The 18,326-nt window shown below is 33.8% G+C and overlaps 1 protein-coding gene across 5 annotated transcripts in view; it reads left to right on the forward strand.

Annotated features, from left to right (window-relative positions):
* The window catches only part of TAF2 (TATA-box binding protein associated factor 2), a 91,653-nt gene extending 73,738 nt beyond the window's left edge, over positions 1-17,915 (forward strand). For 2 of the 5 annotated variants that reach the window (XM_072603199.1, XM_072603203.1), the window contains 5 exons: positions 6,139-6,368; positions 9,514-9,669; positions 10,105-10,210; positions 11,561-11,683; positions 16,357-17,915. In XM_072603199.1, the coding sequence (XP_072459300.1) occupies positions 6,139-6,368; positions 9,514-9,669; positions 10,105-10,210; positions 11,561-11,683; positions 16,357-16,622 (881 nt within the window). In that variant the 3' untranslated portion in view covers positions 16,623-17,915. The remainder of the gene's footprint in view (positions 1-6,138; positions 6,369-9,513; positions 9,670-10,104; positions 10,211-11,560; positions 11,684-16,356) is intronic. The other 3 variants (XM_072603200.1, XM_072603201.1, XM_072603202.1) reach the window with 3 other exon arrangements.
* The last annotated feature ends 411 nt before the right edge of the window (positions 17,916-18,326 follow it).

Genomic DNA, 18,326 nt, shown 5'->3' on the forward strand with positions numbered 1-18,326 from the left:
AACTCCTAAGACATAGAGTGATTAAATTCAACAATTCCACTGATAAATAACAAATATTGCGAACAGCCAGAATAAAGACCTTCAAATATAAAGAAAAGGAAAATCGTGTAACAAAAAACTTCTGCACCTACCATAAACTAGAGTAGAAAATGGAGTGATATGTTGTGAAGAGCAAAAGCACCCAAGATGCAACTCAACATGACATACCCTGTAAACCTTAACCTAAATTTCACTTAAAAAAAAAAAGTCCTCTGTACCATTCCTCCAAAGAAAACCAGAATTGAGCAGATTAGGTCATAAGGCAGGTAGAGTGCTGAATTCAAATCTAGCCTCAGACATTTTGTAGGTATGTAACTCTCAGCAAGTCACTTTAAACTCTGTTTGCTTTATTTTCATTTCTGTAAAATGGGATTAATAATAGTACCTATATCCCAGGATTGTTTTGAGCAGCATATGAGAAAATTTACAAAGCATTTTGCAAACCTTCTATGCTGTATAAATGCTGGCTATCGTTATTTGCTTTGCAAACACCCCAGAAAACAGAAATATGAGATAAATAAACAAATAGAACTACCAAGGAAGGCATAAGTAATGACCTAAATTATCCCAGGAAAAAAGGAAGAAGAAACTGTTAAAAGACATCTGTGGGATCAGCAGCAACTGCAGAAGGGTCATGAAGAGATTTCTTTCTTAAGTATAGAAGTTGGCAGTGGTGAAAGCAGAAATCAGATAAAAGAGATGGCAGAGAAGCAGTCCTGAAATACCAATGGACTGAACCTTATGAGACTCCTCCTCTCGGAGAAGCTTTTTTTTTTTTTTTTTTTTTTGGTGGGTACAGGACTCAACTTCAGAATGAAAGACACATAAAAGGGAGTGGGAGGAAGAAGATAAAGGAAAATGTAGGATGTCCCCTAATCAAGTCAGTAGTTAACATTGAAGGGAAAATAACTGCTATGGTCTTTCCTCTGGTTGAGGCTAAGTCTTCGCAGAAAGGAAAAGGAAAAGGAAAATAGAGAATTGAGCAAATTGCTGGAGAAGCTGGACCTTAAAAGTTTAGTGCCCTGTAAACAAGGCTGCTAAAAAATACACCTATTCTCAGTATCACATGAACATTTTTTAAAAAAATTGACCATATATTAGGGCACAAAGATGCTGAAAATAAGTGGGAGAAGGCAGAAATAACAAAATACATTGTTTCCATAGCATAACTCAAAAACAGTATTCAGTTCACAGAGTACAAATAAAAGATACAGACTCCAATGGATGCTTAACAATAAAATCCTAATCTAATGAGTGGGTCAAAGACTAAGTCATACAAACAACTGATAATTATGTTAAAGAAAACGAGACTATGAGACAACATAATAAAATCAATGGGAAGCAGGCAACAGTTCTGAGGGAAAAAATGATGTTCCTAAAAGTATAAATTAACAAAATAGAAAAGGATTAATGTATTGAATGTGCATTTTAAAAAGTAGAAAACAAACACATTTAAAATAAGCACAAAAGAGGTGAAAAGTAGGTAAATTGGGAAAAAAAACTAGAAATAATTAAATTGAAGGCTTATTCTTTAGAAAAGAATAATTGGTAACCTTCAACCTGATTAAAAAGACAACAGTAGAAAATCAAATTAACATGATAGTGAACAGGGCAAAATCATAAAACCAGAAGAAACGAAAAAAATGATCACAACCTACTGTGCACAATTATACGCTAACAAAACTGAGAACAAAAGAACTAGAAGAATACCTTCAAAAATATACAATACCCAAACAAATAGAAGACCAAATAATGATCACAAATAATAAATTTCAGAAAAAAAGAAACATAATTATCTCTAAAGGAAATAGCAAAGTTGGGGAAAGGGAACTCCTGGTTCTGTTCAGTTCATAAGAGAATTCTATCAAACTCTTAAAAGAATAAGTAGTACTTGTACTACACAAATTCTCAAAAAATGGAGAAGGCATCCTACCATTCCTTTTATTAGACAAATATAGTTCTAATGCCTAAGGCAGGTGAGGATAAGTCACAAAAGGAAAACACTATATATAAATATCATTAATGATTATTGATTCAAAAATTTTAAATAAAACCCTCTCACAGACTACAGCAGTGCATCCAAGAGATCACTCATCATGACCAACTTGGGTTTATACTAGGGATACAAATATAGTTCAATACAGGAAAACTGCATAATATGAAAGACAAAACTTCCAAAACCAGTAGATGCAGAAAAGGCCTTTGACAAAGTACAGCACTTATTTATGTGGAAAACTATAAAATGCAGACATGCAGAAACCTTTTTTAATGTTATATAAAATATCTAAAACTAATAGCAAGCGTAGTCCACAGTGGGAACACACTAGAACCTTTCCTAACAAATATCAGAGTTAAGCAAATGGATGTCTACTATTAATAATAATAAATATCATTTATTTATTGCTTGAAGGCTTGCAGAGTACTTTATGAATGTGATCTTATATGTTATTTGACATAGTTCTACAAATCCTAATAATGGCAGTCAGACAGGAGACAGAAAGAAAAGGCCTAAAGAGAAGCACAGAGGAAATAAAAAACTTCTGTTTGCCCCTGATGTAATTATTTACTTAGAAAATCCTAGGGAATCAGCAGTTACTAGGTGGGAAAGTTCAAAGCTTTAGTGAAGTGGTAGGCTACAATGTAAGCCCTCAAAAATCAATAGCATTTCTATATGATAATAATAATAATAATAACCCAAGAGACAGTACTAGAAAGAAAATTCCATTCTAAATAACTACAAATGCATGAAATATTTGGGTATCACTTTATCATGTTACACAGAGTACTTATATAGATTCAATTACAAAGTGTTCCCTAAAGAAATAAAGAAAAACTTAAAATAGCTGGAGGAACATTTAGTGCTCGTGATTGGCCATGTCAACATCATAAAAATGTCATTGTAACCAAAATTAATTTACATTTTCACGCTACACCAATCAAACCATCAGAGGGAAACTTTACAGAACTGGATGAAATACAAATAAAATTCATTTGGAAATATAAAAAGTCTAAAATATCAAAAATATCAAGGGAAGTAATGAAAAGAGGTAAATCATAAAAGTTATCTAAAGCATTTGGTATTTAAAGAGGTAGATCAATGGAACTAGAAAAGTAAGAATCAGAAATAATAGAATTTACTATGTTTGATGAACCAAAAGACAGGTTACTTAGGAAAGAACCCCATATTTAATTAAAAACTACTGGAAAAACTGGAAAGCAATCTGGCAGAAATTAGTCTTAGATTAACACTTTATACCACATTCTTCAGTCATTTCTAAATGAATTCCTGACCTTGATGGTGGTCATACCACAAAAATATTTAAAAATAGGTAAATATAGGTAGGTGTGTTCTTAGCCAAAGAAGAGATAAAGGCAATTACAAAAGATATGTAACATTTTATATATATTTATATATGTATTATATATGTTTGTATATATAATTTGTTATATATTTTATAAAAAGATCAGTTACATGAAACTAGAAAACTTCTGCCCAAATAGAATTAATGTACCTAGGATAAGAAGGAAAGCAATCTTTGTGTTGGGGGGAAACATACATCAGATTTCTCTGAAGAGGGTCTAGTATCCAAGATATATAAACAATAAACATATATACATATTTATATATACATACACACATTACATATAACCAAAAGCTATTTCCTTATTAGATTACGTGCTTAAAGGATATGAAGAAACAGTTGTCAAAAGAAAAATTGCACATTTTTAACATCTATATGAATTGACTGCTGCAAATCACCAGTAATAAGAGAAAATAAAGTAAAAACAATTCTGAGTTTAATATCACAACCTACAAATTGGCAAAGATAAGAAAAAAATGGGAATAGTGTTGAAGGGGATGTTGAAAGATAGAGTCACATTATTGATGGGGCTGTGAATCCATACAACCATTTTGAAAAGCAATGAAGTGATTAAAATGTTCATAACTTTTGACCCAGAGATTCCATTACTGGGCCACTGATAAGAATAAATTCCCCACATACACCAAAATATTTATAGAAGCACTCTTTATGATACTGAAGAATTCAAAACAAAATAGATAGCAATTGGGGAATGGCTAAATAAATTATGGTACATGTAATGAAACATTACTGTAACTGTAAGAAACTATGAATATGAACATAGAGAAGCATGGGAAGATCTACACGAACTGATTCAGAGAAGTAAGTTGAGCTGAGAAAACAATATCCACAGGGACTACAACATATAAATAGAAAAAACACAAAAAAGTGAATGCTTCAAAGTTAGAAAGAACAGGCATGTTTCCAAAGAGGAGATATGAGAAGACTTCCTTATCCCACCCCTTTGTGGAGGTAGGTGCTCCACAGATGTGGCACAGTGCACATATTTTCAAGACATTTTCAATATATTGCCTGTTTTGCTGATTTTTCTCTTTTTCTTTAAAACTATTTGTTATACGAGATGACTTTCTAGGAGGGAGAACTATGCTAAATTTTGATGATTAAAAATGAAAACTATTGATACAATTTATTTGAAAAAGAAAATGTAGGACACATTTAGTAGACAGAGACCAACCACTTTGAGCAGTCCAGTTGAACTAGAGTATAGAGTGGATAAGGCTTAAAAAAGTAGGGCATGCCAGATATGCATTAATTCTTTTGTAACCACAGAATCTCATAGTAGAAAAGGATCTCAGCGCTTACGGAGTCCATTGTAGGCTTAAATAGGAATCCACTCGGCAGACTTCCTGATGTGATCAGTTATCCGGCTTCTCATAGACCTTCAGTGATGTTAGCAATGTCCTGGGATAAACCATTCCACTGTTGCAGAACTCTAGTAGTTAGAGTAGAAAGAAGGGGGAGGAAAGTGTCAGGAATTATGACTTTTGTCAAGTATTTGACAAGTATATTCCTCCATTATTTATTTCCCATTTATTCTGTATTTCTTTGTATCTGTTTGTTTGCATGTTGTCTCCTGTGTTAGATTATAAGCTCCTTGAGGGCAAGAACTGTCTTTTGACTCTTTTTTGTATCCCTAGTGCTTTGCACTATGCCTAGCATATAGTAGGTGCTTAATAAATGTTTATTGATCGATTAAAATATTTGAAGGCTATCATGTGGAAGAGAAATTAGACATATTCTATGTAGTCCCAGTTCTAATGCCAATATAAGTGCTCTTTCTGTTCTGCCACGTTACCTCTATCAGGCCAAATTTTGTTAATTCTTATGCCCATTTTGCTCTCCTTGTCAGGATTACCATCAAGTCCTCAAATTCTTAGAAAATTTTAACCAAGCTAATTTCTTTCGGTTACTTTAATGTTATTTTTGTGTACTTATGGTTCAATGTCATCAGAATGAGGATACTTCCATAAATAACTTTTATTTGAGTATTTGGCAGTGAGGTTTAAAAGAAAACACCTTGAATTTGGAGGTAGAGAACTTGAATTCGAATTCAGACTCATGTTACTATTCTTTGAACCTTGAACCTAACGCTTAAACCTCTTTGGGTTTCAGTTTCATCATCTGCAAAATGAGGGGGGCAGACTTAAAGAAGTCATGAGTCCCTTCTCGCTCCAAGTCTGATCCTGTGACTGTCATTGTTCTATTTGGCCCCAGAAGATAGAAGTGAAGGAATTTTCCAAGGCAGATTTAGACTCAGCACAGAGACACATTTCTTAACAATTAGAACTGAATTGAAGTGGAGTTGGGTTGCCTCAAAAAATATTGGGTTTTTCTCCCTCATAAATGGGTTTGCTGTCACATGGTTGCTGAAGCCTTTGTAAACAGTTTTCATTGGATAGAGAAAGCCTTTCTCAAAAGTTCTTGCAGCTTTCAAAACAAGTATTCCCTTTATGCTAAACATAACATAAGGCATGCCACTGCTATAGAAGCTACTCTCTTACTTTGTCTATGTACTATTTTCCTGTATCTCTTTAAACACTGCAATTTAGCCAAGTTATGTGCTTTTTTACAGGCTAGGTATTTAGCAGGATCACTTATTGATTTGTTTATGTCCTAGGAATCTGGATTAGTTGTATTAACAAAAAACCAAATTTAAAATAGAAAAATAACATAGTTAAATATTACATGTATGAACTTTTTTCTTCTTCTGTCCTAGGTACTTCACATGATTGGAGACTAAGATGTGGTGCTGTGGATCTGTACTTCACTCTCTTTGGCCTCAGCAGACCTTCTTGTTTGCCATTACCAGAACTTGGATTGGTTCTTAATCTGAAAGAGAAAAAGGCCGTGCTGAATCCTACCATCATCCCTGAGGCAGTAGCAGGCAGCCAAGAGCCTGTGAGCAGTCTAAACAGTCATGCACAGTTGATTGGATTTCAGAATGCTGTAAGAACCACTTTTGTTAATTTAAAAAGTTGAATTAATTATATTAATTAAAGCATAAACATGTATCCCTGGAACTATAATTGCTGGTAATAAAATTTTATTTTACCATCTAAAAGCCATGTGAAAGAAGTTTTAGGGGAAGTATACTGACCACTGCATAATCAGTCAAACATCTTGTTACATATACACAAATATCTTGTTATATACTACTTTGCACCCCCTTTCAGGATCATTGCATTTGATCATAGACCTTGTATGTTCAGGTAGATGGGAGAGAATTTTACTGAATGTTAACTTGTTACAAAATTTACTTCTAACCAGGTTGTACACTTTTTGAAGGAAAAGACTTTTAAAAAATTTGATGTCTCCCATGATATTGGTGCACCTGGTTTTCCTGTTGTATCTTTATAAATGTTTATTGGATGAATGAATGGTTGACTGAATGAGTAATTAATTCTCAGAGCTTCAAACAGATTTATATCATAGCCAGCCAGTGTTTGGTAATTATATTCACAATTTTTATTACTTTTACATAGTTCTCTAATTTTAAACTTAGATTTTAAATAGACATGAATGTGAGAGCAGATAGATGGATGAATACAAAAGATTGACCCAGTTCTGTAAGACTAGAATCAGGAATGCTAAAGTGAAGGGCGAACTGACACTAAGGGAAATAAAAAGGCTTTTTTAAAAAAAAAAATAACTATAGTAGGGGGAAAGAAACGGATCAAAGGAAGGATAGGACAGCTGCTCAGCATTTCGGTAACAAGACAGAGATGAAGACTAGACAGCATGTAGTTGACAGAAAGCCAGTAAGGACAATATCACACTGGATGATAGGATTAAAAAAGGTCTTGAAGGCTAGAATATTAAACCATATCTAATAAGATGAAATTTAATAAGGATAAATGTAAAGTCTTACTCTGGGTTAAAAATATCTACCTCATAGATATAAAGTGAGAGACATATAGCAATTAATCTTAAAAAAGAACCTATGGTTTTACTGTCCCACAAACTTTGTATGACTGGGTAGTGTGATATGACAGCCAGGAAAACTAATGCCCTCTTAGGCTACAGAGAGAAACAACAGATCCAAGACTAGGGAAATGAAAGTCCCACCGCATCCTGCTCTACTCAGACTACATCTAGAGTATTGTCATCAGTTCTTTGCGAGTTGGAAAGTGTTCAGAGGCAGGCAGCTAGGGTAGTGAAGGCCCTTGAGTCTCCATGTCTAATAAGGATCATTTGAAGAAATGTCAGTGTCTAGTCTGGAGAAGAAAACACTTAGTGGAGAACCTGTGTACAGATATTTGAATTGTCCCAATGTTTGGCATACAGTAAGTGCTTAATAAATTCTTTTTAAACCATGAGAAAAGAATTATTATACTTCATCTTTTTTTTATACACATATAATCATTAGACGTCATCTTTTTGGCCCTTGATTGTTTAAGCCATTAAAAATAGACCTTGTACAAAAAACAAATTTGAGCTTCACGTAAAGGAAAATGGCTTGCCATTAGAGCTCTTTCAAAGTGGAATGGCCTGCCTTGAGATGAAGGGTGTTTCACTGGAAATCTTCAGGCAAAAGCTGAATAACCACTTGCAGTGTATGTTTTAAAGAGTATTTTTGTTCAGTTGTGCTTGGAATAGATGGCCTCTGAGATCCTTCTTACTGCATTTACAAACTTACTAGCATTTATAAAGAATTGCTTATGGAACATGTAACTTAAAAGTAATATTTCATTTTAATATAGGGAAGTTTTTATTTTTAATTGTCTTATTGCCTTTTGTTTTACTTCACAATCTTTCCCTTTAACATGCTTCCTGTAAAAAAAGGAAAAGGAGAAAAAAGTTAACTGAACTGACACATTGACAGTGTCTCATGACGTATCTATTGTCCCTCACTTCTTTATTTAGATCAAGTGTATATAATCATCAGTTTTCTAGGTGGACATTATAATTCACTTTTGCTGCATTTTTAGTATTTTTTAAAAACATAATTGTCATTTTATGTATCAGTTTCATTCTCTGTCCTGCATCAGTTCATATGTCTTTGCATGTTTCTCTGAATTCCTCATATTCATTGATTGTTTTGACCCAGTAACATTATATTACACACACACACACACACACACACACACACACACTCACACACACACATATACACACGTAGGTATATATACATATACATATGTATATGTATTCATGTATATGTATATAGCACAGTGCATTCAACCATTCCCCTATTGAAGGCCACATATTGTGTTTCTATTATTTTGTTCTCAAAAATGCTGCTGTACATATTTGGTGTATGTGGAGCCTTTGTTTCTGTCTTTGGCTTCCTTGACAGGAGGAAGGGTGGTAATTTATCCAGTAGTGGGATCATTTAGTCAAAGGATAGGAACATTTTGTAGATATTTTCTTGCATAATCCCAAATTGATTTATGGCAGTAATCAAAATATTTTACAAACAAAAATTTTTTGAATGATAATCAAAAATCTTAAGCTCTGAAGACTTCATTTACCCCCAAATGCAGACTAAGTAACTTTTCCAATTACTATCTCTAATGTTATCTCTAAAACTTCAAAACACATTAAACCTGATATTTTAATTAAATTTTTTTCTGTTATAAAGCTTCACTTTAAACTTCACATATCTACATAGATTTTTTTGGCTAAATTTTTACTTATGAAATGCTCTTTCAAAATTTCAAGAAAAAATTCTTTTGGGTAAGATATTTGTTAATGGTATCCCATACCTCCTCCATATGTTTAAAATGTATAGACTTCATAAAATTTCATCAGTTAACAATCTATTCCAACACCAGTCCATATTTACTAATTTATCTCTTATTATTCATATTTCCCCCTCTTACGCTTCCCATAACTCTCAGCTGCTAAGTAAAAAACATGCTCTTATGGATTCATGCACTGAAAAATCACTGATATGCAAATCTCTCCCCAAAAATTAAAAATCAAAAATTTTTTAGCAGATCAGTTCCTTTTAAGCCCACTGCTTAGTAACTTTTAGATACTGGGCTACTCTAATTTGCATGGTAGCTGTAGCCATTATGTTAATTTTAGGTATACTATGGGCTCTTTGTCTTCAAAAAAAATCTAATTTTGACCTTGAATGGTGCCTCAGGAAGAAGATCACCTTGCCAAGGAAGCATCAGCTAATTTGTCAGCTCATCAGCAGGGAGTGAAGAGGAAATCTGACACACCACTGGGGTCCCCACTAGAACCTGGTCAGATATTGGAGAAGAATGACGATAACAGTAAAGTGAAACTCAAAATCAGAGTAAGGAACGTAGGTGACAACTAAACTAAGAAATATAGGATATTCACCTTTCACATAATTATAATGTTCTTTTTCTCCTAAGTTGTCTGGGACAAATCACACTGTCAAAGATCAAGCAAGTGAAACGTGGGCAATCTAGCCAGTTCTTTAAATTATCATGTAGCTGTCTTATTTGTAAAATTTCATTGTAGATCTCACTACTTCTTACAATAGAAGAATAGATTAGTTACTTATAAATTTTCAATCAGATTTCCTTTTTCTTCCCACTAATAATACACCTAATCCTTTCTCATTCTAATGCTTTCCTGAGGTAAGAAGACTGTCTTTGTGGTTATTTGGGGGCATGCCCTGTGTTCCCTTTCCTAGGAATTGAAGAGATTATATTAAAGTGATTCATTGTTTTTTCCCTTCCTTTATTCTATTGGTATATTTCAGTTCTCAAATTCTCAAGAGGAGGAGGAGGTTGACATGGACACTGTTCACGATAGTCAAGCTTTTATTTATCATCATTTGAACATGCTGGAGAGGCCATCAACTCCAGGTACAATGAGTTTGCACCATGCAGAGGGATGGTGTATGGTTTTTAAAATTTTGGGGCATAACAAGTTTAAAAATGAGCAATAAAAATTATTAGATCTTACAGTATTCATAGATTTTTTGAAAACAAGATTCTTTTTGTCTAGACTTTATATTTCATTTGAGTAGGGAACTCTTTGGATAGAAACTCCTCTTTACAGCTTTATTGTCTCAGAGAGCTGCCTGGACACTTAGAAGCTAAGTGACTTGCTTGCAGTTGCACAGTAAGTATGTTTGGCAAAGGTGGGGGCCTGCCTTCTTCCCCATCAGCAACTTCTGCTGGCTAACTGTCATCAAACAGGCAGGGAATCACAAGAGCCCTGTAGCATGGCCCTTCTAACCCAGCCCTCATAGCCATCATCCTGGGAATCATCTTCTGGGGTGTGGGGGCCAGCTCTTCCTACCAACTATCATAAAAGAACTATGTTTCCACCTGCAGTCAGAGTTCATCAGTTCTGGAGGTGAATAGCATTTTTCATCATGAGGCCTTTGAAATTGTCTTGGATAATTGTATTGCTGAGAAGAGCTAAGTTATTCACAGTTGATCATCATACAATATTGCTATTATTGTATACAATGTTTCCCTGGTTCTGCTCACTTTACTTTGTATCAGTTCTTACAAATCTTCCCAGATTGTTTTGAAACCACTCTGCTCATCATTTCTTACAGCACACCATCATATGCTACCACTTGTTCAGCCGTTTCCTAATTTATGAACATCCCTTCAGTTTCCAATTCTTTGTCATCACAAAAAGAACTGCTATAAATTTTTTGTACAAATAAGTTCTTTTTCCTTTTTAAAATTTAGCATAAATTTTATGCATGCATTTTTTCTTTTTTCTTGCTTTTTTCTTCCAGCATGATTAATGGATATTATATTTCTTGCCTTCTTGATAGGTTGGGGAGAAACTAGAGGGAGGAAAGAATTTGGAAATAAAAATAAAAATTTTAAATAAATTTTTAAAAAAAATCTTTGTTTTTTGAGAGTTTTTAGCTTCTGTTTATTCTTTATTTGGATTATAATCTTCTCTTTGTAATCAACAGGGGAGTAGAATAAATACCATAACTTAAAAGAGGCACCCAACCCCCACCTTTGTTTTAGCAAAAGTCTCTCAAAATAAAGAAATTAAGAAATGCTCCTGATGAACATTCTCTTTTGTATAAGCTCACCAGATAAAATCAGTAACTTCTGTGTTTTTAAACCTAATATAAAGCTTGAACTACAGCATCACGAAGTAAAATCAGTGTGTTAATTGCTATCTTAAAAATAAGTCAATCCATGGTTGGGTTTTTTGTTGTTTTTTGGCCTTTTTAGGTCTTTCAAAATTGAGGCCAGCTAGCTCCCGCTCTGCTCTGATGCCTCAGCATTCACCAGGCTGTGATGTCACAGCTTCTGCAAAACCTCAGTGGGGTGTGGATATGTCTCGCAAAGGAATAGGTAAGATTCTCTTTCTTACTCACAAATAGAATAGCTCTCATGTTTACTTAGCATTTTAAGGTATCCAATTTGTTTACATACATCATCTCATTAAAACGAATCTCTTGAATCTATACCTTTGAACTTTGCAATAATGTTAAATGTAAAGAAATAAAGAATCTGAAAAACTTGAGTATTTTACCTCTTCTAAAGAATCAGCTATATATGTTTTTCTAACTCCAAGATATCTTGGATGATGTAATAGTGCTGCATGCCAACTAAAATGGTCAGACCTTCCCTTTTATCCCTTTGAGAAATATTAACTGGAGTGAATTCTATTGTTACTCATCACCATTTGAGGATTGTTTGTTCCTTAAAAAGCACGGAGTCATTACATAATATTAAGGCCAAAGGTTGTACTTATTAAAATTAAAAACATTTTTTATTTTGCCATTGATTTTATCTTATGATACTGTAGTTCAAGCATTATATTAGGTTTAGAGCACAGAAGTTACTGATTTTATCTGTTGAGTTTACACAAGAGAGAATGCTAATCAGAAGTATTTCTTAATTTCTTTAGTTTTAGAGATTTTTGCTATAAAAACTTGGGAGGGGAAATGGGTGTCTGTTTTAAGATGTATTTTATTCTGCTCCCCTTTTGATTACAAAGTGATAATTATAGTCCAAATACAGAATAAATAGAAACTAATGGAGTCTCAAGGAACAAAGATTCTGTTTTCTTTTTTTTATTAACATTTTTATTTTCAGTTCCAAATTCTTTCCTTGCCTCTATCTTCTTTCCTATCTATCAAGAAGTCAAGAAACACAATGCCCATTAACCATATTGCAAGAAAAAAAAGTTAAAAAAAAAAAACCATTCCATCAGCACCCAAAGTTCATCAGTGCTAGAAATGGATAACACTTTTTATCGTGAATCCTTTGGAGTTGTCATGGATCATTGTATTGATCAGAGAAGCGAAGTCTTTCACAGTTGATTATCATTATAATGTTGCTGCTACTGTGTACAGTGTTCTCCTGGTCCTGCTCACTGTGTTTTGCATCAGTTCATATAAATCTTCCCAGATTTTTCTAAAATCACCCTGCTTATCATTTTTTATAGCACAGTAGTGTTCTATCACAATCATGTACCATAATTTGTTTAACCATTTATGGACATTCTCTTAGTTTTCAATTCTTTTATCATCACAAAAAGAGCTGCTGTAATATTTGTGTGTGTGTGTGTGTGTGTGTGTGTGTGTGTGTGTGTGTGTGTGTATATATATGTGTATATATATATATATATATATATCCTTTTCCCTTTTCTTTGATCTCTTTGGTTTACAGACCTGGGTTTTTCACATCCCCTCTAAAATTTATTATTTTCCTTTTTTGTCATGTTAGCCAGTCTGATAGGTATGAGGTGGTGTCTCAGAGTTATTTTAATTTTTATTTCTCTTATCAGTAGTGATTTATGGCCTTTTTTCACATGATTACTGATAGTTTTGATTTTTTTTCTTTTGAAAATTGCCTCTTCGTATCATTTGACCATTTAGGCTTCTTTTTAGTTATGAACTGAATTGGGATATTTACCTATGTTGTGCAATAAAGATTTCACTTCTCTCCATAGTTACATCCCGTTATTTAATTATGGAGCCTTTTGCAATAACACCATGTTATTTTAAAAAATCACATAAGATAATCCCTTACAAATTGAAATCTGAGGCCCTGCTCAGCAATAACTTTTTGAGTAAAATGTCTCTTTATGAGTATTGGCCTCCAGTTAGCCGGAGAGACTGAGGCACAGAAACATGATAGACTAGTTTATCTCAGGAGCTGATGCAGAAAGTTCTCTACACACTTCATGTTAGTTTAGAGACTCTAGAAATTTATTCATCCAAATCGTTGTAAAAAGTGTAAGACCATTGAGTATCGAATTGAGTTTTTGAAGTGGTTATAAGCTTTGTTTGGAACAGAATGTCCACCATTGCGTTCATCTATCCATTTGGCATAATCCTCTGCTTTGGATGTGTGTGTTCTAACATAATTATTAGCTTCTTTGTCATCAAACTACCTGGACAAGTGTTTAAAATTAGATGATACTAGAAAACTCTAACTGTAGAAGAAAACCAGAGATTCTTTGAGCATGAAAATAGTCAACTAGGAAGCAAGAAGATCTGTAATATATGTTAAGATGACTTAAGTAATGAGATGGGAGCCCAAAGGTCTTTGTTAATAGTTATTTCTGAACCTTTGTAACTAAATTTCTTGCTCTTCTTATCACATGGTGGCACAATAATAGAGTGCTAATTTTAGCGTGAAGAAGTCTTGTATTCAAATTCTTCTTTAGACACTTAACAATCTTTGGGTCCTAAAAAAAAAATTGCCCAACCTCTCAGCCTCAGTTTCCTAATTGATGAAATGACAGGGTTGGGCTTGATAGCCTCTAAGGTTCCCCTCCCAGAGTTACATCTATGATCCTGTGAGTCTCAGTATTTATGCCAGTTTTCCCATGTTTTAGATGAAAAACCAAAGGCATCCTTCATGCTGTTATTTTGAATTTTTGGCAAAATTTATGCACATATATATATATATGTATATAGCCAAAAATACAAGTACAGGCTAAAGGCTACTTAACATTCCTCCCTTCTGTAGTTTTTATGAAATCTTAAAAGAATGTAACCAATGTGTGCTTCGTGACCCCAGTGAAGTCACCTTCTCACTTTGCATTTTCATTATCTTGGATAATAACTGACAGAAAAATTATACAACTAAAACACATTTTTTAAAAAACTGGAAAAAATTTCAAATAGTTAATGTTTTTGAGTCCCCAAAATAGTGGTGTTCAAGTGACATTAAATTTGGGGGAAAAATTTACCTGACATCCCTTGTATGAGAAACTGTATGGAATTAATTTTCTTTTAAGAAAGTCACCTTGCTATTAAGTGACTTTGATTTTTTATATTAAATATGTTCAGTTCAGTAGTCCATGTTTAAAAGTAGATTCTCTTAGACTTTTCAGGACTCACGTAGGTCACCAAAAAATGGGGAGATGATACAATATAAAGAACTGAGAGCCGGGGGCATCTTAGGATGCCTGAGCCTCTTGCTGGCTGGTCCTTGCAATCTGATATCTTGCTGTAAGAGTTCACTCCAGCTTCATCATTTTTTAGGGTGAATGAGAAAATTGTAGATTGGAAGTGCCAACTACATTGCAGGAACTGAAAAGAAAGAGACCTTTCTTTCCTCGATCCTTTTTTGGATTCCCTACGTTGGAACTGTTATCACTTCTCGAATGGCATTTTCCATGTTTGACAGGTTCTATGTAGTGCTCAGTGATGAAGACAAATCCTTTAGTAAGAAGTAAGGATGAAATCCAGTTATGTACATCACTCAAGTTACCACAAAGATTTCTTTTTAGACTTTTAATACGATCATCAATATCTACAATTTTAGCTAAGCTGTTCATCTTACCACACAGTATTTGAACTTCAGTTCTGTTCAGTATCACCTTACCAAGAAAAATTATTCTTTGCTCCAGTCTTAAAAACTTAATCTGAAATAGCTGCTGAGATGCACTATATTCTTAGCTCAGAGGTGTTTTGATTTGGGAGGCAATCAGGGATAAGTTGATCTATTAATACTTTAATAGATCCATGATCTCATCAGTAATCAAGGACTTCCTCTACTACAGATCATATCATCCATACCTTCTTGTCCTGTGCCATTCTTTTCTGTCTTTCTGATCATAACCCATAGATGATCTACCCATTATGGCAGGAGCCTTCTTCATTCTTTTATCATTTTTTTAGTACAAGTGCAGCGTTTAGATTGTCCATCTGTTACCTCTCTTGTACCATGTATCTTTTTCCCAGATAAATGTCTTTGATCATATATTATTGCTACTTCTGGTGTGTAAGTCATCATTGATAACATATTGAATTACACCCATCTTTTGTTAGGGCCTCTTTTCCCAGACAAAAAACTTTTGGCATGTTGTGGTGGTCATGTCCATTTGGGAGGTTACTGCAAATGTGCTTTTTCCCCTGGCCCTTTTGGATTGTGATCAGATTTTCCTCTATGAATCACTGCAATGAGTAAAATGCTTTAATTTTAACCAGTGTTAAAGCCTACCTTAAGAAGAGAAATATTTCTCAGTTTCCAACTGAGGTTTCATTGCTAGTAAGTAGTATTCATTGATGCTCTGTTTTACGAATAGTTAATTTTCCAAGTGGTGATAGTGCAGGGCTACCACATCAGTCCCAAAGTACCTAGGAAGAAATACTCTCTCTTCTACATGGTTGTATACACATAGGTATCTATGGATCATTATTATATGATATTTTTAAGATAATTTACATATGTTAACCATATTTTGTTGAACTCTGATACCTCATGATGCTTATGTAAAACATTTGTTATTTAAGAGGTGTTAAATGTGTAGCTGCTTGATCACAGTGTGTGTTAATCATTGTATTCTTAGGGGTAGCATCTCTTATTAGGAAAAGAACCTCTTAACTCTTGTTACATGACTATGTTGGAAAGATAAGTGTTCTAGAGCCAATTTGACCTGTAAACAGCCTTTCCCTTTTAGTTACAAGTTTCCCTTATTCATTTCGATTTTTCAATTAAATTTTAATTAAATTAATTCACTTCCCTTATTAATCATGAATTCCATTTGCACCTTTGCCTTCCAGGAAAAGAACAATCTTCTTTGGAGATGAGTGTGCTGTCGGTGCCAACCGCACCCCTGTCAGTGTTCACCAAGGAGCCAAGCTCATCCAAACACAGTGACCACCATCACCATCATCACCATGAACATAAGAAAAAGAAGAAAAAGCACAAACATAAGCATAAACACAAGCATAAGCATGACAGCAAAGACAAAGAAAAGGAGCCTTTCACTTTTTCTAATAGTCCAGCCAGCGGCCGGTCAGTTCGTTCACCCTCTCTGTCTGATTGAAGGCTGAGAACTTGTCTGAAGCACATGGAGTATTGTCTTCTGAAGAATAGTCCTCAAAAGGAGTGGCGCCTCACCTGAAATTTCAGAATCAAATTCTAAACATTTGATTTACATTACTTGTAGTTATGTAATTGAACTGTTATTAGGAAAAGGTATTTTCTGGTTCCAAGTAAACAATTTCATTCCCTTTCTCTCTTTAAAAAAATTTAGAAAACTTCTCTGTCTGCATCAGGGCCCCCATGTGCATAGGCTGCCCCCCTAGATATCATGCTTTTCATGTGTACTGTCAGAGTCAATTATGTTTTATAGCTTGTGATAGATGTTGTGAAGCAAAGTTACGTTTTAAACAGAAGCCACTGCCAGACCTGTGGTGAAACCACTGTTTCCAGTCGGTATTGTATAACAGCACTTGGACTTAAGAAGACAAAGGCTTTCCCTATAGCTGTTTTTTCCATTGCAGTGTCTTTGTGTTAACATCTGAAATTGAGCATCCGAATTTATGAGAGAGAATAAACAGTATTTTCTTTCTCCCTTAAAAACCAAATTCTTAGGATGCAGATTTTTATTGTGAATACCTACATTTTAAAATTTGCAATTATGTTGTTGTAATTTTATGAGAAATAACCTAACATGTGATGAGCCCCTAAAATCAAGATTTTATCATTACAATAAAGTTAGCCTTTTTTGGTGAGGTATCTTTTTTCTTCACTAAATATGATTATATATGTACATATATATGTATATGTATAAAATATCTTTGCTAAATATCAGCAGTCTTGAAATAGATAGGTACCCAGTACAAGCTCTTGTTGATATATATTTCAGATTGTCTGTGCTTTTTCTGTAGTGCAGAATTATCCCTGAGTTTACGGTGGTTTGGAACTTTTAAAAGGTAAATTCACCTATTAAGTGTCATCCACAATTTGGCACTTAGGTGAGCACAAACCACAGATACTCTCTGTTGTAATATTTCCACTTTTAAAATACATATGAAACATTTTGGTGATATAATTTAATCTTTATATTGTTATGGGTTTGCCTTTATTTTCGTTAACTACTTTACTACTCTGTCCTTTTTTTTACACTTCCTTTACCTTTTAGTTCAAAGAGCAGTGTTTTTATTTTTTAACATTTTCTCCCTCTTGATAGAGAGATGAAAAATAAAAACAATTTAAAAATGCTTCTTCACAGCAAAGATATTTCAAAGGGGACCCAATAATGTACTTTTTACAAGAGAACTTTTAGTTCCATTTAGTTGTGTTTGAAAAATGTTAATAAATTCTTTTTTATGAACTTTGTGCAGTGAATCTCTTTTTAAAATCATTACTGAAGCTACTAAAAGAATAAAAAACTTAGCTCACTGGAATGCTGGGATTAAAGGGAAGACTGGTTCTAGTATATAGAATCTTAGAAACTATATATACTATTGGCAGATTAGATTTATACCAGAAGTTCAGAGACATTTCAAGATTAGGAAGCTAATCGTCATACTATTAAACAAAAATAAATTATTATAAATAGATGCTGAAAAAACTTTGTAAAATTAAAAAAAAAACCATTTAAAGCATAGAATTAAATGGTCTGTTTCTTAATATGGTATATCTGAAACCGAAAGCCAGCATCATCTGCAAAGGAGAAGCAATAAAAGACTTTCCTGTAAGTTTAAAAGCAAACCAAGGATGGCCATTGTCATCACTAGTGTTT

Source organism: Notamacropus eugenii, chromosome 4 (assembly GCF_028372415.1).
Source record: "Notamacropus eugenii isolate mMacEug1 chromosome 4, mMacEug1.pri_v2, whole genome shotgun sequence".
NCBI classification, from domain to species: domain Eukaryota; kingdom Metazoa; phylum Chordata; class Mammalia; order Diprotodontia; family Macropodidae; genus Notamacropus; species Notamacropus eugenii.